Source organism: Alexandromys fortis, unplaced genomic scaffold (genome assembly GCF_014885135.2).
Source record: "Alexandromys fortis isolate MF-2015 unplaced genomic scaffold, M_Fortis_MF-2015_v1.1 scaffold_119, whole genome shotgun sequence".
NCBI classification, from domain to species: Eukaryota; Metazoa; Chordata; class Mammalia; order Rodentia; family Cricetidae; genus Alexandromys; species Alexandromys fortis.
In genome coordinates this window covers 3,483,506-3,503,615 of record NW_026067991.1, presented here as the reverse complement: position 1 = coordinate 3,503,615, position 20,110 = coordinate 3,483,506, and the positions used below count along the sequence as shown (strand labels likewise).

The 20,110-nt window shown below is 48.2% G+C and overlaps 1 protein-coding gene across 1 annotated transcript in view; it reads right to left on the bottom strand.

Moving 5' to 3' along the window:
• The window catches only part of Heg1 (heart development protein with EGF like domains 1), an 84,153-nt gene that overhangs the window by 41,330 nt on the left and 22,713 nt on the right, over positions 1-20,110 (bottom strand). The window contains exons 2-6 of the mRNA XM_050159820.1: positions 17,781-18,080; positions 10,022-10,360; positions 8,852-9,187; positions 3,929-4,153; positions 1,970-3,304 (exon numbers count right to left, since the gene is read on the bottom strand). Coding sequence (XP_050015777.1) covers positions 1,970-3,304; positions 3,929-4,153; positions 8,852-9,187; positions 10,022-10,360; positions 17,781-18,080 — 2,535 coding nt within the window. The remainder of the gene's footprint in view (positions 1-1,969; positions 3,305-3,928; positions 4,154-8,851; positions 9,188-10,021; positions 10,361-17,780; positions 18,081-20,110) is intronic.

Genomic DNA, 20,110 nt, shown 5'->3' with positions numbered 1-20,110 from the left:
CTTTTTTAAGGCATGGTCTCATGTAGTTCAATGCTGGTCTCAAACTCCTAGGTGGCCTGGGATGACAGGGAACTTCAGAGTCTCCTGTCTCTGCCTCCCAGCTGCCAGGATTTCAGGCATCTCATGCTCAGCTCTTTCTCTCCATACCTGGAGCCATGAGGGGCTTTCTGGGTAGACTCTAAAGTCGCCTTGGCATCTTACTCCTTATCCCTGCCCCAGGATGCCCACACTGTTTGGCTCTATAATTAGAGCGTCCATGCTTCGGTTGTGAAATGCTGTTTCACTGGGGGTTTGAGACGCTCTTAGGAAAGCCTGAAGCCTACAAAACATGGTCATCATTTGCAGGGAGGAAATCACTGGGGAACAAGGGAAAGAAGACAGATGCTGGGGCCTTTAGAAGAGTAACCTGAAATAGATGGGCCACTCTAGACACGGCAGGCTTACCCTTCATGGCTACTGCTGAAATTTATTATTCTGAGATTATGTGTGTGTGGAGGGAGACGGGATGAGCACAGGGGTGCACTGCTTATGGAAGCCAGGAGAAGGCGTTGCATCCTCCTAGGACTGAAATTACAAGTGGCTGTGAGGTGCTCCATGTGGGTCCTGGGAACCAAACTGAGGGTCACTACTAGAGCACTGTGCCCTCTAAACAGATGCTGAGTGGTCTGTCCAGCCCCACACTTTAATGTTACCTAGCATCACCTATACAAGCAGAACACCTATGTAATTAAACATGATGCCCATTTTATATAAGTCTATAGTTTCCTGTGTAGACGCTGCAAACCCTTATCCATAGGAAATGTAGCAGCTAACCCTTGCTTTAAGGGAGTCTGGTGACTGGTATTGACTGTACTGCTCAGTAGAAATGTAGATGCTTTTTTTCTGTAGAAGCAACCATCTTTTACTTCTTAGACATAGATTGCTGAGAAGTGAGCACTGTAGACTAGCGGGGGGGGGGGGATGGCTTCTGACCCTGAGCCCCCAGGTTCATCTTCACTGACTCATTGCTACTGTGCCACTAACAGAGCTCTCTGCTGTAGCCATCAAAGGGTATCCCCTTCTTTCCCTCTTACTCGAGATGGCGTCTGTCTTGCCATCCTCAACAGCAGTTCTCCCTTCCTGAGTCTGGATCAACCACAAGGGCATTGTGAGCACCACATCCTGCTATCCCTGCTTCTGCCGTTCTTTGCCCTGGGTTGGCCTTCTTTTCCTTACACTGGTACCTGCAGCACGGCTGGACAGATAACCTTATGTACAAGGAAAGAAACGCGAGTCAAGAGGCCACTGGGAAGAGGTTTGCTGAACATCCTTTTGTTTAGAAGTCCTCTGGTTACCAACCAGAGTATCGGGGAGACAAAGAACTCTGGGTCTCCCTGGATGGAAAGCAGCCTTTGACCCTGAAAGACCCTGAGCTGACTGACTTGGAAGCTCTCAGTTCTCTCTAGAGAGCAGACATTCAACCCACCCCTACCTCTACCAGACCACCTAAAGCTCTTCTCTTTGGTGCCGCTGGAGAACTTGCTGGAAACTGTGCATCCACCAGGCAAGCGCTCTACCCCCATCCTGCATCCTAGCCCCGTTAATGTTGCTTTTTCAGTTTCTCCACTGTCCAAACCCACATCTAGGCCTGCTCTGCCCTCAGATGAGTTAAAGACATGCTTGAAAAGCTTGGACAGTAAGAGGGTATGGAGGCTACAGTTATATCCTCTATGCATGCCACACAGGGCCAAAGGGTGTTCTCTCCTTTCTTCAGACAGAGTCATGTAAATTGGGGGAGCTCTTAGAAGAACATTAGGGCCACGCTGCCCATACTGCATGCTTTGTATTTCAATGGGAGGCATTCTGGGTCATCAAAGAGACGTTGTACTAGCCATGTTGACACACCCACACAGGCCCCAAGGCCTTTGCAGCTTCAGTGTCAGGCAGGACCTAGCAGTCAATGTGTGTGTTTGTAAGAAGAAGCATTTACCTGGGGCTGGAGGTGGCTGCGCTGTTGGTGACTCTGGGGTGCTCTGAGCAGCGGCGGTGGTATATTTGGACGTCAACATTTCAGCCTTAGAAACACTTGTAGTTTGAGGGGAAGATGGTCTGAGAGAAGGTGAAACCGGGCTGGCCTCTTCCGCCTGGTCAAGCTTTGTGGTAGCATCTGCTGATGTGGGTGTAGTGGTTGGAGGGACAGCAGAGGTGGTAGGACCCATTTGCCCCCGGTTCCCTTCTGTGGTGAGGTCCCCTTCTGTGGAGGTCTGTGACACTGGAATTTCAGGACTGGTCGGCAGGTGCTGTTTCTCAGGGGTAATGTGCACAACCATGACTCCCGGAGTCAAAGCTTCTGTGTTCGACAGGGTGCTGGGGCTGGTGGCAGGAGAGTGGGTAGTCTGGGAAGTGGAAGACATCAAAGTTGGAGACATCTGGGCTAAGCTGGTGCTGGTGGCTGGGAGGGCTGGCTCTGTGGAGAACCCCATTAAGGCTGGGGACCAAGGGGTCCCTGAAGGAAGGCTCATCGTTACTGCTTGGGTAGGATCTGTGGGCAGAGACACCAGGCGTGGTGAGTGTGCTTCTGTGATGGCTTTCTCTGGCTGCGGGGCGCTCTGGTTCTTGGGGTCTGCTGTCTGGTTACCAGGGAACATGGCTATGGCTGATTCCACTGTGGACATTTGGACCGACGTTACGCGTGGCTCCTTCGCCCTGTGGGGGACTAGGGTAGAAGATGAGCGTGGGAAGGTTGCTTGTGAGACGGAGTGTGGGGTGAGGGTTGACACCATGAAGGAGACAGGCAAAGGTGACGGTGAGGATGACGAGGGCGTGGCTGTGTCGGAGGTAGACTTTAGCTGCTGTGTGGGAGACCCCTTTGATGGCACAGTGGCTGAAAACCAGCGGGGCGGTGACTCTGAGGGAAGGAGCCAAGGGGCCTCTGACTCGGATTGGTCCTCAACAGGTTTAGTGCGGGCATCAAGAACCAGGGTGTTTGGCATATTCACGGTGGATGCGGAGGACGGAAGGTTGGATGGATGCAAAACCAGCGACTCTGTGGAAGACTGTGCAGGTTCGCCATTGTAGGAGGACGCGTTATTTTCTTTAGTCTGCCCCTGAGAAGAAGAAGAAAAGTCTACGCGTGGAGAGTCTGAGGTTGCAAAAGAGGTTGCACTCTCGCTGGTTTCTGAGGAGGAAGAGTTCTCTGTAATGGACAGTAATGACCGCTCTCCTTTGGTGAAAGCAGACGAGGCATAGGCGTGGTCTGTGTGGTCACTGGAAGGCCCTTGTTCAGCATCTGTGCCATGCTCTGGCCCGTGGTTCAGCTCAGTGACTACAAAGAGAAAAGAGAAAGTTGGTACAAGCAAGCAAGGAATGTTTGAGATAGGCACTGGAAAATAGTCTTCGTGACTTATCCATGAACTTAAGGAAGAGGGATACTGTCTCTGAGGTGACTTCTCGTGGGAAGCACTCTCGGTCATGACGGTACTGGAAGGCTAACAGGGTCGGTCCAGAGGAGATCCCACCCGTGAGGTCCAGCCGCAGTGACTACGTGGGAATAATGGAGAAGTGGGGAGCCTAAAAACAGGGAGTGTTTCCAAAGCTCTTTTTTAATAAAAGCAAATTGCGTGGAAAACCTCCCAAGATCCCAAGCAGTAATTACCATTATCAAATGGAAAAAGGAAACCGCTCCCAACTTTCCACTCTGTGTAATGAGGTATTTCTTCCTGGGAGAAGGCCTTCGCCACAGTTAACCTCTCAGGCGGATGTCATCCCAAATACCTCAAGCAAGACCGAGGCAATAGGGGTGGGAGCGCTTCCTGCGGTGGGGAGGGGGGACCCAGAAGGTTCTTTTCCTAATGAGCTGTAAGCTACTTTTTGGGTTGCCAGCCAACGTAACCATCCCAGGCCTGTGAGTCAATCTACAGCCAAGGAATGCGGCTGTGGGAAAACACACCTCCAAGGGTAGGTGCCCGGGACAGCAGGCCCGCGTGCTCCGTCACGTTCCCACGCAGAGTGGGGTGCACGGGGTGCGTAGCGGCGTGTGAGAGTCCGAGGGACCGCAGCGTGCGCTCCCCGCTCCGGGTGAGCATCGTAGACGTGTGCATGTGTGGGGACCGCACCCCTGAAGCGCTCCCTGCCCGGTCCGGGCTGTCGCTCAGCAGCAAACTGTCTTCTGGAACTGCAGGAAAAAGAGGACAGGTAAGTGCAGGACAGGTAAGTAAGAGGACTTTTAGCCTCACATTCTGGGTCCCTGGAACCCAGAGGCTTCCATGAGACTCTTTACCTGCGACCAGAGAGAGCCCTGATATCTCTCTTACTGAATTCACCGTAAGGACTGTTCCTTCAGCCAAAGATTTCTGCTTGGCAACACATGATAACAATCATAGCGTTCTACCAGTGACGTTGGTGGCAACTTCAGTGCCCCACCTGTGGTATGTCAGTCACCATGGGTCAAAAATTAATATGGATGCTGAGCAGTGGTGGCACATGTCTTTAATCCTGGCACTCAGGATGCAGAGGTGGGCAGATCTCTGAGTTTGAGGCTAGCTTGGTCTACAGAACGAGTCCTAGAACAGCCAAAGCTACACAGAGAAATCCTGACTTGAAAAAATCAACAAATAACCCCTTGTCAAAGCATGGAGGTTAAGGGTGGACTTAGCTGGTGCTCTTTGCTTTATATTATTATATTTATATATTTCTGTGGGAGTGCACATGCCACAGCAGAACTAGTTTATATGATTAGATTACCAAGTAAATCCTTTTCAGAAATGATGAACATAAAGTCCAAACTCACATACCTATGCACACATACACATAAATAAAACAAATCTTTAAAAAACAGTATTTATTTACATTTTAATTTTAATAGTTAATTTTTTGGTGTGTATAAGTGTTTTGCCTACATGTATAAATGTGTTTCTGATGACTGCAGAAGCTAGCAGAGGCCACTGGACTCCCTGGAGCTGGAGTTACAGACGGTTGTGAACCACTGCATGGGGTCTGGAAAGGAACCCAGACCCTCTGGAAGTCTAGCAAGTACCCGTAGCCACTGAGCCATCTCTCCAGACCCTTTATTTTTATTTTTAAATTATGTGTACCTGAGTGTGGGTTTGTAAACATGAGTGCAGTATCCAAGGGGGTCAGAAGAGGGCGGCAGATCCCCTGGAACCAGACTTACAGGTGGTTGTGAGCCATTTGGCTGGGGTGATGGTAGTGGAACTCAGGTCCTCTGCAAGAGAGGGTCTGCACTCAACGGCAGAGTGCCATCTCTGCAACTCCATTAACAATTCTTAAAACCACCGTAAGGGTTAAATATAAGTTTGGGTTATATTGTAAGTACTCCTTTGTTTTTCTGTAAATCAGCAAAAACTCTGGGGATGAGGGAAGCTGACACATTGGAGTCAATTCCTGAACTCTTGATGCCCAAGAACTCTCTGCCCCAAGCTCTCTTTTGCCTTGAGCAAAAGGACTATAAGTCTAGCAGCCAGACAAACTACCCTGTGACAGCACCAGTCACAGGACGACTATACAAAGATCACAGCTGACTGCACTGGCTCCTGAGGCCATGGTCCCAGGCAGGGCTGTTTGAGACAGTCTGAGTCTGACTTTCTGTTAATCCCAAACCTGTACAGACTGTTTCTATCTCGGCAAAAGGGGAGTACTTCCTAGAGGGAGTTCCCGGACTGGCGCTGAGGGGAAAGGCTGTGATTGTTCCAGAACACCAGTCTGTGATTGGTGTCAAGGGCGAGGCTGTGTGTGACCCACATGTCTCTTCTGGGGCCTCATAAGCAGGTTGCTTAGACTTTCTCAGTTACCTGTACAAGGCTTCTCTGGAGTGGTCTTTTCTCTCTACTTTCAGAAGTAAGAAAGAAATAGCAAAGGCCACAGAGAATTGAGTGTAGCCGGGGTGAAGACTTCGCCAGTGGTCAGGCTGTGTCTGAACAGTTGAAGACCTCAGAGAGGCATCATGTGTTGGCCACACAGCACCCGGCATTGACAGCGGCCGCTTCTGTGCATACACTCACTACTGCTGGACAACACTGCAGAGGCCCCATTGGCCCTGAAAAGGATTCGTACAGCGTGTGGCTCCATTCAGGTTCTCAAGACCCAGACCTGGCTTCCTGGTGTGCAAACTCAGTGTCCCTCTGCAGCTTTGTCGTAGTTTGGAAAAGTGGGAAGCTTTGGGATGCCTGGCAGGGCACACGGTGAGAGCCGTGCATAGCAACAGACATCCTGCTGATCCCACCTGTCTGCCGGGATCCTCTGCCCGAGTAATGCTGGCAGCACCTGGCATCCTGTTCCTACGAGGTGCCCCTGATTACACCCAGGCTCTCCAGATATGATCCCCCCTCCCTCTGCAGCCAGCCCCACCTAGATTTTTATCACCCAAAAGTCTGACTGTATTTTCCATATGAACCAATGCAGCATCACCCACAGAGGGAAGTGTCTTGAGAGATGTAAAACAGAAAAGCTCTGGAAGGAACCAAAGACCGTGCTAGGGTACAGCACAGGGTCAGCATGAGTGTTGCCTACTGCGCACAAGACCCTGAATTCAAGTCTCACAACTCAGGGTTCCACGGTCTTGCTTTGAGAAGGTAAAAATACTGGGCCCTGTAGTGGTGAGAGTGGAAAATGATATTTCCCAGGCAAGAGATAAAAGAGCATAAACATCTTCTCCCCATGTTTGTTCGTCCATACATCCATCCTTCCTTCTGTCCTTCCTTCTTCCCTCCTTCCCTCCCTTCCTTGCTTGCTTCCTTCCTTCCTTTTTTCTTTTCTTTTTGAAGACAGGGTCTCACCATGTAGTCCTGGCTGTCCAACGGCTATGTAGACCTGGCTGACCTTGAACTCTGAGATTCACTACAAAGTCCTGCCTCTGCCTCCTGGGTGCAGGATTTAAAAGGTGTGCACTACCACACCAGGCTCATACATGTGTTTGATTCTTTCATGATCAGACGCTTTTGCATGTTACAGGCGTAGCAATAAGCTGTGACCTCCTTCGTCAGTGAGGATTCTCATCTGGAGGAAATGGGGAGTTATTAGCAGTGTTGGGAGGAAAGAGTTTAAATCTGTGAGAATGTGATGATAACCCTGTTTGCTTTCATAAGCACCTACTTTATGACAAAACCACTGGGGAATCATCTTCAAAAATTACTCAAAAACATTATTTAAAAGGAATAAAACAACAAAAATAAATAAATAAAATAGAAAACCAAATGTTCTAAAATGTTCATATTAGACTTCACCAAAATTAAAAACTTTCATGCTCCAATTATATCATCAAAAAAGTAAAAATGATGGGCTGGAGAGATAGTTCAGTGGTTAAGAACACTGGCTGTTCTTCTAGAGGACCTGGGTTCGATTCCAAGCCCCTACATGGCAGTTCACAACTGTCTAGGTTCAGAGAATATGATACCTTCACATAGACATATATTCAGGTGATACATTTATGCACATAAAATAAAAGCAAATAATTTTTTTTTAAAAAGTAAAAATGGCCAGGCAGTGATGGTGCACGCCTCTAATCCCAGCCCTTGGGAGGCAGAGGCTGGTGGATCTCTGTGAGTTCAAGGCCAGCCTGGCTGGCCTATAGAGCTAGTTCCAAGACAGACTCCAAAGCTACAGAGAAACCTTGTCTCAAAAAACAAAAACAACAAAACAAAACAAAACAACAACAAAAAGTAAAAATAACAATCACAGAATGGGAGAAAGTGCCCATGAATTATACAAATCAAAGGGACTAGAGTCCAGAAGATGCAAAATGCCTTTATATTCAATGAGAAAAATGATAGCTTAATTTAAAAATAGTCAAAACATTCAAATAGACATCAAAGAAGATACACGCGGGCAATGACTATATGAACACATGTTCATGATCATTAGGATAGTGAACTGGGAAATGTAAATCTATACCACTCTCTCCATATGTGTATACACAGACACTCACACATTTACTTTGGAAAATCATTTGGCAGTGTCTCAAAGGCTTAAAAAGGATACTCCTAGGAGGCAGTGATAGTGGCACACGCCTTTCATCCCAGCACTCGGGAAGCAGAGACAGGTGGATCTCTGTGAGTTCGAGGCCAGCCTGCTCTACAGAATGAGTTCCAGGACAGCCAGAGCTGCTATACAGAGAAACACTCTCAAAAAGTAACAAATCTATAGCTTGGCAATTCTAAGACAGCATGCCTCTGCATAAAATGTGTCTCTGAACAATCATAGGGACACTATTAATAACAGTGCATCCCTGATGGAATATTAGTCGGAAGGACAGATACATACCTGATGAACCTTGAGGCCATGTAAAATTAAAAACACAAAAGGCCATATATGATATGATGGCTTTCACAGGAAGTGTTCATAAGTTCTGTGATTAGGAGGTACTGGGGTTTGGGGCAGGCTATATACCATGGGAGGGCTTGGACACAGAAGCCCCAAATTCTGTATGAGAAGAAGAGGCATCAAAGGCTCCTTAGATGTGGGACTGGGGAGACAGCGCAGTCTGGAAAGCATTTGCTGTGTAAACATGAGGACCTGAGCTCAAATCCTTAGCACCTTCAAAAGCTGAGCATGGCAGCCTTATTTAATCAGTGAGCCTCTAGCCCAAGTGAGAGACTAGCTTTTTAGGTACACACCGGAGGTTGACTGCTGGCCTCCATTTGCACGTGTGTACCTGAACACGTATATATGCACATATATACACTCTAGAAAAAGGGTTGAGATGTATAAAAAGGATGTGACATGAATATTTGTATTAACCAGCTAAGAGAATGGCCTGGGATCAGTAAAATTACTTTCCTAGCACAGGCTTTAGAAGATTAAAGGACCAGACGTATCCTAAGTGCCCGTGGCATACTTCCACGCAGTAAGAACTCACTTGAATGTTCTCCACGTGTGGCTGAGGAATCCAGACTTTCCGAGGAAGCTGAAGATGAAGACTCTGAGAAATTCTTCCTACCCAGCCGTGAGCCACCACCTCGGGGCTGCTGTGCAGTGTGTGAGAACGGAGTCCGAACCCAAGGGCTCCTTGTGTCTGGATGTGAAGCAGATCTCTCTGCGGTATCTGTAGACGTTTTGCTCTTGGCGAGGAACCACTGTCCTGTGCTCGCTCCATCAGCAATGGAGGGGACTGGCCTAAAAGCTACCTCAGTCAGAGGCTTGGCACTGCCTTTTCCTGCTTCGGGGCTGCCGGCGAGCTGATGTCCTCCAGAGGCTGTAGGATATTGGGGTAGAGGGAGGCCGTTAGTGGACCTGCAAAAGATGCTTAACAGCTAAGATGGCATCCCTGCTAGGCAAGCTTCTCTCTGCCCGAGAATCTTGGATGGTGTTTATATGGCTCACCCTACAAGCATCACCATGTTCTAAATTTTCCTAAAATCATCGGATGGCAGCAATGTAGTAATATTAAAAATAAAAGTTCTGGACATGAGACTTGAGAGCAGCAAACTAATCTATAGGCTTAAATGTTTAACTCTGTCCCTTGAAAAGTAGCTCAATGAAGGAGTCATTACCGCCAACAAGTTCAGTGTGCACACATATTATACAGAGTGGTTTTTCTAAAAAAAAAAAAAAAACAGCTGGAATACTGACAAACATTCTTCTACTTCTGATGTACAGTAAAATAAACTATAAGGAGTAAGCAAAACTATGAATTTGGGAAATATATTTGCCTGACAACTTATTTATAGAGATGAACTACACACAAAAATCGCTGAAGCCAGCTGCAAAGGGCAGGCCAGGGTTTGAAGATGACATTACGGTATGAAGAGGGACCAAACTATGACAGCCCCAAGGCTGAGGTCTCCACTCTGCTGAGTAAGCTGTGCTTGCTTTATTTAAGCCTTCCGGGTCTTAATGGTCTCATCTTAGGGATGGCATTGTCCACACCCAAAGATAAAAATGCAATCATGTGATCTAGCAGGAAAGGATCTGACGTCATCAAGGACACACTTTTTGTTCAGAGACTGCACAATGGTCTAGAAGAGACCCCCTAGGAGCACCCAACTATAGAAAATGTCCACAAGCCAAATAAAGGTGAGTTACTTACTGGGGGAATCACTTTGCCAGTGTATGGATGGAATTCCAACTCCATTTTCTATAGATGGCTCAATGCCTTCTCCGTCTCCAGGCCTCTCAGTGAGTCTGCTGTCTGTCCTGGATTCACCCACAGAGGGTGGAGAAGGGACTGAGGCTGACGTTACGGCAATTCTGGAATGCACAGGCAAGCTCTCTGTCTCATTTATGGGTTCCACGCTGACAGTCAAAGACCGGAGCATTCTGGTGACACCATCAGTGAATGTGTTGGTGACATGTGTACTCTTTGTCTGAGTGACTGACAGGCTTTGGAGATTAGCGGAGTCGGTAAAATTCTTTATACTTCCAGAAGCTAAAACAGAAGAAGACATGCTTCAAAACTACTTGAAAGGCTAAGGAAATCGGGATTCTGTCTAAGTACAAATAATGCTCATTGTATTTGATGCATGAATCTGTACACCGTGGATGTGACAGAGAACATACGCTTGCATCATGTTGATGCACACAAGCGCAAGTAGAGACCCTCCTTCTTTTTCACCTCACCAGTTCTACGTCCCACTGAGCTGGCTAGAGATGGAGTCAGAGCACTCACATGCAGAAATTAAGCTTTCTAGGCAAGCGAAAAGGAAGACAGGAGAAACCCAGACGAAGCAATAATTTGTTTTATTTTTCTATAGAGGGGCTGCATTCCACAGCGTAAGAATTCCACACCATGGACCACTGTGATAAAGTTGTTGCTGCCGGTTTGTCTTTTCGGCACTGTAACCCTTTTGTTCAAATGCTACCATAGGTTAAAAATCCCATCCATACCATGAACCAAGTTTGAGCCGGTACAGGGTGTGCAGCTGCTCGGTCAGCACCGGGGCTCTGGAGAACACAGTCAAGACATTGCTGGCCTGCGACAGTAGTTACCAACATGGTCACCACCAAAGGCTCTTTATTATTCCCGAAATAGTGGTCACCATAAAGCTTTGGCTTTGAAACACCATTCAAACTACATTCATTAACAGAACTACTAACAGGAGAGTGTGTTATTTCCCCAGGCATTTGATGTAATTTCACCTAGAAGCAGACTTCATTATTGTAGTTAGTTCCTCTCACTAAGCTTTAGAGATGTTGTCTCCAAACCATAGGGAACTTTAGGAGACCAAAGACGCTAGGCTGGGAACAGCTTTTTCTGATCAGTGAAACAGATGGTTGTCCTCAGACAGCTGTCAAGAGCCTCAAGAATTCAGTTCTATACCATTGGTCAGAATGCATGGTCTGCTCCTCATAGATGTCTGGCTGAGAGCTTCCTGCCACTGGGAAACTTGCCAGAGGTACTAAAGAACTCACTCTGAAGAGGTACCTTAAAGCCCCAACACCAAGGGGCTGAGCATGCGACTCAGTGGCCGAGAGCTCACTTAGCACGTGTGAGGCCCCGAGTTCAAACCCCGGCACCACAGCTATCCTTAGTAAATAGGGCAAGAATAAGGAGCAGGAAAGCTTGGGGAGCAAAGCAGTGGAGGCAAGGGAAGCAGGCTCTCTGCTCTCTTCTCCTCCTGAAGTCAGCAGCAACAGAGCGCTCTCTAGACCTATACCATGAAAGGCTTCCAGCTGTCAGTCACAGCTCCGAAAAGGGAAAAAGGGAAGCTGCCATTATAAATCATCCTTTGAAGACCATTCTTATGTGCAGTTGTGACCAAAAGCCCAAACAGATTTTAGACATAGAGAGAAAGTATAGGAAAGAAAGCGTTCCTTTCATTTTCGTGCAAAACCATAGACTCCCCTGACACGGGGAGTACAGCCTGCTGCTCTGCTTACTGGATGTCCATGAAAATAGATGCGGGTGCAGGCCCCACAGAGACAAGGGACTAGAAAGATGTGCGTGCAAAGGCAGCCAGCCAGGCTGGGACACAAACAAAAGCCACCTTTATATAAGAAAGGAGTGATATGGATAAGGATATGTCCCATAAACGGTCTCCAAATTGCTTTCAAAGCATTTTTATTTCTAATCAACTAGATCATATCATTTGTTCCCTATTCCCATCAAAACACCATGGTGGGGTAGAGACGACTTGGCATAAGAGTGTGTACTGTTCCTTCAGAGGACCTGAGTTAGGTTTGCAGCCCTCACACTGGGTGGCTCACACTGCCTATGACTCTAACACCAGAGGGTCCGACGCCCTCTTCTGGCCTCTAAGGGCACCTTCACTCACAAGCATCCATACACCTCCACACGTGCAATTACAAATAAAACCTTAACCCCCCCCCCCCCCCCCCCCCCCCCCCCCCCCCCCCCCCCCTTGTGATGGCTACACTGGATTCAGTCTGAAAAGCCCAGGCCTGCCCGTTTTGGTAGTCTGAACAAATAAACAGCCACAGAAATATGATCACAATCGCTGAGTCACTAAGGAAAACAGCTCCATGTCCCACGACCCCGCAGGGCTCCCATCTCAGCACTGTGACGAGCTTCTGTGGTTGCACATGACAGCACCTGCTGTGTTCTTGGGAGGCCGAGGCAAACAGACCATGAGCTGGACGCCTGTGTGGTCCACAGAGCAAGTTCTAGGCCCATCTCAAATACAGAGCGAGATCCAGTCTCAAAACTCAACCCAGTGGTGGCTGGGGAGATGGCTCAGTGGTTGAGAGCACTGTCTGCTCTTCCAGGGGACCAGGGTTCAATTCCCAGTATCCACATGGCAGCTCACATCTGTCTGTAACTCTACTTCCAGGGCTCTGACACCCTCCCATAGACATGCAGGCAAAACCACCAATGAACATTAAAACATAAATAAGTAATTAAAAAAAAAAAACAACTAAACCAAGCAAGGCGCTACCATGAAGTGAGCAATTGCATCCTCAGGCATGGCGCTAAGATATGCGCATCTCACTTAGTCCTCACGGTACAGCTGTGTAAAGACTCCTGCAAAGCAGCGCATGGAATGAAAATGGGAGCGGCTTATACGCATTGCTCATGCTCCTGCGTAGACACCTGCTCCAGAAGCTACAAGGAAATGCATTACGTTTCTTATCAGCAAGCTGGCATGAGTGGTCACTCTCGGGTGGCCACCCTGAAGCAGCCATTCAGAAAGAGAAAACCTGAGTTTGAACCAGGAAAGGCAAAAGGAGAAAAGGAAGAGGGGCAGGAAAAGCCAGCTGGTGAGATGGCTCAGCAAGGCCATAGAACCTTGGACACACACACAGGGATGTCCTATGTGACGGAGAGAGAAGAACTGACTCCTCCAGGTGGTCCTCTGGCCCCAGCACTCCCCTGCACAGTAAACAAACAAATAAACAAATCTCATAAAAATTTTAAATTAAAATGTAAAAGCTGGAATACCACCCACTGGGACAAGGCCTGAACTAAGTTCTTAGTTTTGTAACCGTGGAGAGAATGCCTGTTCACCTGGTGTGGACGTGTCCCTCTCCACTCACGGGACAAAACCCCAGAGCCTCTGGCATCCATCACATTGCTCAACCTTGACTGCTGTCCAGAACTTCCCACAAGTGCAGCTGAGGCAGGTGATGGTAGAACCAGACAGACTGAATCCCAGATCTTTCAAGGTCTTAATGTTCTCTCCCTTCACAAAGTGAAACCACCACAAAGCAATTTACCTGGACCACATCAGCTCGGCTGCCCACAGGAAAGACTTCCGTGAGTCAAGCCCCATTATTACACCCCAGCTCTTACTGAGTCTCTACAAAATGTCACCTTCAAAGAGCATTAGCATGGTTCTCACAAGCCAGCAATGGAAAGCATTCCTTACATAAATATTCCTCTTGGAATTACTGCCCCCGAAACATCCATGCCTATGGATTAAACTGTAGGCTTATTTTGTCTGACAACAATTGCTTGCTCCACCCAGCTTCCTCTAGTGCCCCCATTTCCAGGAAGCTCACACTAAATTTAGCACTCAATTGTGGTCGCTCTCACACAATTCAACATACACATTTCTGCCTTCCGAAGAGCTTCCTCCCCTCCTCCCCCCTGCCGTGTGTTGCTTTGTTGACAGCCCCACCCCTAGGCCATGATCAAACAGCAGTGGGAGATCATCAAAGAGACCATGGAAAGTCTAGAGAGACAGCAGCAGGAGAGGGTGGAGGGCAAAGCCTTTGGGCTTTCTTGTAATCCCTGGCTCATCTTTCAGGGTCGGCTTTGGTGCTGTAAGATACAGTTTCTATTCAGAAACAGAGTAACTTCTGGCTATCCAGGGTATGGGAGAGGCTGTATTGAACAGTGTGTTCTAGTTTGTATTCTGTTGCTATAATAAAATACTGACCAAAAGTAACTTGGGAAAGAAACAGTTTATTTTATTTTAAAGTTCTAGGTAAAAGTCACTGGGCCTGGAACTGAAATAGAGCCACGGAGCAGTGCTGCTTACTGGCTTGCTCCCATGGCTAGCTCAGCCTGCTTTCTTACAGAACCCAGGAGGTGGCACCACCCACAGTGGGCTGGAACCTTCTACATCAATCACTAGAAAAAAAAATGCCCAACAGAATGGCCTACAGGCCAATCTGATGGAAGCTTTTTTTCTATTGCTTCTTCCCAGATAACCCTAGTTTGTGTCAAGTTGACCAAAACCCAACCAGCACCACATGCTTGTGTAGCTAGGGGGCAGTAAAGGAGGCCCAGTAGACAGCCTATGAATGGACCACCCAATGCTGCCACCTTTCAGATCATCTAATCCCTGCCACACCCTTAGTTTGTCACCTGTGTGTACACCTTGTGAGGATCATCACTAACCTGACTGGTCTGAGCATTGAACTTTTCCATAGATCATAAGGCCAGAACCCCACCACCACCACCACCACCACACACACACACCCATTCCCAGTACTCCATTGCTTGTCTTTGTTCACTGAGCTGGCCAGCCAGGAGGGTTGACTCCAAGTCTGCAGTGGCAGGTCCTGCTGGTTCCCCGGTGGCATTCTTGCCTATATGCCTGTTGCTCCTGTATCATGGACTCGGAAACAGACAGCAGAACCTCAGGATTGCCATTCAGTAGAAGGAGAGGAGCCAGGCTAATGAGATAGAGAGAGAGAAAGAGAGAGAGAGAGAGAGAGAGAGAGAGAGAGAGAGAGAGAGAGAGAGAGAGAGAGAGAGAGAGAGAGAGAGAAAACCAAATAGAGAAGGAGTTTGTTTCCTCTTTGGCCTCAGGCAGCAGGGTATGTCCTCTGTGCCAAGTCCTCTCTAGTAGCCACTTTAGAGGGTGGCCAGACACCCAGGTCACCAAGGAAGAGAAATCTTCAGTAAGACTCAAGGACTATGAAAGACAGTGAAACTCCAAAAATTAGAAATGGAAGTTTCTAGAACAGTAATTCTCAACTTGTGGGTTGTGACCCTTTTGGGAGGTTGAACAACCCTTTCACAGGGGTTGCCTAAGACCATCGGAAAATCCAGATCTTTATGTGATAACTTATAATGGCAGCAAATTTTTGGTTGGGGGCCACCACAACCTGAGAAACTAAACGAAAGGGGTTCGGCATTTGGAAGACTGAGAAACCACTGTCCTAGAAGGACAGCTACTCCAAGAATGAGGGTCAGAGGTAGGCATGCACGGTGGCGCACGCCTTTAATCTCAGCACTTGGGAGAAAGAGGTAGGTAGGTCTCTGTGAGTCTGAGAGCAGCCTGGTCTGCACAGTGAGTTCTAGGACAGCCAGGAGTACAGGGTCAGTTGCCTTTTGGCATTAAACATACAGATGAAGAAGGGGTCGAATCCAGTAAAGTTAGAAAGGTGGACTCATTTCAAATATACCACAGACCTAGGTTTAAGGTATATTATTAATATTAAACGACTCTGACCAGAATCACAGTGGAGATTCCTCGGAAGTGCTTCCTCTTAGCATAGCTGATTGTAAATCGCCAAGCCACAGAACCCGGCTGCACAGCTTCTGTCTAATGCAGCCAATGCTTATGGATAATCTTTTTTTTTAAAAGATTTATTTATTTATTTATTATTTATTATGAATACAGTGTTCTGTCTGCATGCCTTCAGACCACAAGAGGGCACCAGATTGCATTATGGATGGTTGTGAGTCACCACAGGGTTGCTAGGAATGGAAGAGCAGCCAGTGCTCTTAACCGCTGAGCCCATGAATAATCTTTTTTTTTTAAAGATTATTTTTTTTGTCCAAGTAGATGCAAGCATTTGTGTGAATGTACCCATGGATGCCCAGAAGAACACATCTGATCCCTGGGACCTCGAGTTACTGACAGTTGTAACTTCAGGGCCCCCTGATGTGGTTGCTAGGAAGCAAACTCGGGTTCTCTGGAAGAGCAGGAAGGACTCTAAACCACTGAGCCCTCTCTCCAGACTACTTACAAATAATCTTAAAAAGCAATCTCCTGCAAACACGACCATGAATTCTGTCCACACCCAACAGTAGAGAACTGCACGCCGAGCCTAGGCAAGAAGACTGTCCCTTTAAAAGGGTTGTCTGGAGAAGACCTCTGGGCTCAGTTGTTGCTTTGATGACATAAACCCCAACTCCCAGTCTTGCAGAAATATTTTAAGAAACCTCTGCCTTCATGCTTTTTGGAACGGCACGTCAATCCCCACCCCAAGCTGGGGCACTATTAATACATGAGGGTTGCTTGGGGAGGAGAGTCAGTTTTCTTTAAGAGGTGTGGTACCTGGTAGGCTGACCGTGCTCCAGTGAATGGCCGCACACCCATGCATTTTTGGACAGCAAGGAGTGACCCATAGAGAGGGGAGAGGGAATGGATGGACACGAAGGTATGAAACGGTGGTTATCTGGGAGGAGTCTGGAGGAACTGAACGGTGCTTATGGGAGGGGGGCAGACATGATGAAAACATACTGTACGCATGCATGGAATTCTCAAAGGATAAATAAAAGGCTATATCTATTTTAAAAAATACAAAACCCCCTCTGAAATTAAGCGCAGATCCTGCTACTCTGTCTTGTCCCAGGCTAAAAAACAACCCGAGCAGCTTGCAGAAGGGCAGTTTACAGCATTTTTTGGCTCCTGGCAGGATGTGCCTCCTGGGGGAACCTGGGGACACGCGAGGCCCCAATTCTTAACTACTGAAGATTGCAGTGTCCCTGAGAGGATTAGATATCTAGGCAGGCAGGCAGGCAGGCATCTGAGGAGCCACAATGACAAGCGTGCAGCACAGGGGCCTGGCAGAGTGGAGAAGTGCTTGCGGAGCAGAGCAGCCTAGCTGAGGCTGGTGCGCAGGACGTGGCCTGGCAGAATGGGACAGGGCTGTTCTCTACAGCCGCGGCGCCTCATTAAAGCCAGGCAAACACCTGTACTGTGTAGGCTCTTTCTCTCGAAACAATGCCAGGAAAAATTACGAACCTATTTTCTCCGCCATCAAAGAAGCTGCGTTTGCGAAAATAAACAAACAAAACTCAAACTGCTAATCAAAGGCTACAGCAGTGTCCGGCTCACATTTTAGCCGCCCTAGCATGTGGCTTCCTCGGTAGGCGCACCAATCAGTCACGCTTAATCTTTGTTGTATGTGTGTACAGAGGAGGGGAGGGAAAAAAATGGGGGAGACGGGAGGTGGGGAGCGCAGCAGCCACCAGATGGGCTGATATTTTCTTCCATATACAGTTAAAACATACTTTGAGCATGAACCTCAATATCGAGAGAAACGACATAGACTGTACTTCCAACCAAAGCACTTGGCATTGAAGAAATGGCTCTTAAATCTTTCTTTGCTTCCCCTTAGCCGGACACTTAGCACTAGCCAGCCAGGTATACACATCGATTTGGGGTTATTTTTAAATTGGAAGGGTTAACTGGGGCAGGAATACTCACACGAGGGATGGCCTGAGGGAGGAGGTTGACTCTGGGTCTGAGGGAATCGCAGCCCGGAGTGCTCCTGGCCTGATGAATTTCTCTTCTGGGAGAGCATGGTTGGTTCCCTGAGTTCCAAAGCAGGAAGGGAGGCTTGGCTGGAAACCCAAATGCCAGCCACTTGTGTGTGCACAGTCCCTTCTTCTGGGAGTTCCCTTGCCGTCTCCAGGAAGCCTGGGGATATTCCACTCTCTGTCTGAGAAACCGTGATTCCTCCTTCTGACCTGGAACTGCTGGATGACCGGGGAAGGCTCTCCGAGGCTGAAAGCCAGACAACAACAATTAAAACCCCACTAGTGGCTGTCAACTGTCTTATTATCGCTAGTGGACTCAATTAAAAGGTATGAAGAGTTATTCATTCCAGGAGAAAGGAACTGCAAGAGAAACCACCAGGCTTTTGACCTCACCCATGGTCCTCATCGGACGAAACACCCTGATGCTAACTAAGCCTTAGACGATCTAGAATTAGAGACTGGTGTTGGATCAGGAAGACTTATCCTTCACCTTCCACAAAAGACCCCAGAATGTCCCAGAATTCAATGTATGCAGAATTCCCAACACTTGACAGCCAGGCAAACCAGAGTATCACGTGCAGGACTTCTGAGCGCTGCAGCTTCCCTTCCTGGAACACAGAATACCTTCATACAATCCCCTTACAGAACCGAGGGCCCTCAAGGGTAGGAAACCAGGAAGTCACCTTGGATTGCTTCAGCCTCTTTGAGGTCCTCACCAACTCTCAACATTCTGTCGATATGAATTGTCTTTTGCTTGCTTTTACTTTTGGAGACAGAGTCTAACTATATTGCTTTGGCTGTCCTGTAACTCACTATTTAGACCAGGCTGGTGTTGAACTCACCAAGCTCCACCTGCCTCTGCCTCTTGAGTGCTGGGATCTTTTCTAATTTTAATTTTCGAGGTGGGGTCATATGAAGCACAGACTGATCTCATATTCAAGGATGACTTTTAACAACTTTTTAAAAAAAGATTTCTTTTTATTTTTAGGCCTCTGTGTGTGTGTGTGTGTGTGCGCGCGCGTGCACGCGAGTGTGCGTGTGTGTGCCTATGGTTGCCAGCAGAGCACTGGGTCCCCTGGAACCCGAGTACTGGTTGGGAGCCATCCAATGTGGGTGCTGCAAACTAAAGCTGGGTCTCTTAGAGGAGTGATGTTAGTGGATGAGCTGTCTCTCCAGCCCAAGCTTGAACTTCTGATCCTCCTGCCTCTGCTTCCTGAATGCTGGGATTACATATGTTGTTTACACGGTTCTGGGGACTGAATCCAGGGCTTCGTACCTGTTTGGCAAGGTCCCCAACCCCCCTTTGTGAAGACTCTTTACCTGGCGATTCTTCAACACCTTCCCCAGGTGAGCACCGGCTACCTACACGTCTGCCTGGGGGGGTCCAGCTCACTTCAGGTCCCCTTTTCTCCCATACTAGACATCTTACAGGCTTGCTGCCAGGAGGCTTGTCTCTCAAACTGTCTTAACCCCGTCTCTCGGTTGTGCAAAACCCTCCAGTGAGTCTTCCCACCACCCCAAGTAGAAACTTCCCGTCCTGCAAAGTATTCCACCGTTGTCCCTACCCTCCACAGAGCTAGCCATCCTGCCCACGGCCCTCTAACTCTCCCAGGGAGGACTGGGGCACTGGTGCTCCCCTCCCTTCCGTCTTTACTCACACGGGGCACCCCGTCTCTGAGCTGTAGTGCCCACTCACTCAACACATGGACTTGGGCTCTCCTCACTTGGAAATCTGCCACCAACTCTCCACCTCCTGGGCTAATTAGTCTCTGAGCTTCAGTTTCCAAACCTTAAAGCGAGACTAACACGGCCTCACCGGGCTGCTGGAAGGATGGAGAGCCGGCTCGTTGCTATGTAAATGCATACCTAATTAGCACTACTTTTCTTTGTCTTCCTTCTTAGGTTGAGCTGTGCTCATAGAACTGCGGCCTCTTTTTGAAACCCTTCGCTGGAAGTACTAAGCTGCCAACAGTGTAGACAGGAGCAGCAAGAAGCAGTCAAACTCTTATCAACACAAACAGAACCTAGCCACCCTTCCCAACCCCTGAGATGTGTGATTGCGTGGCAGGATCCTGGGAGCAAGGAGGTGGTGTGGATTCAGACTGCCAGGGAGCATAGATGTTAAAGGAACCATCAGGGTGTCCAACAAATCTGCACTCCCTCCCCTAGTCTGACTTTCCAAGCATGGCTCTTAGGGGGACTTGCCTGATCCATCCCAATACAGAACCTCTAAATAGGCACAGTGGCTCTGGATGTGGGGGGGGGGGGGGGGGGGGG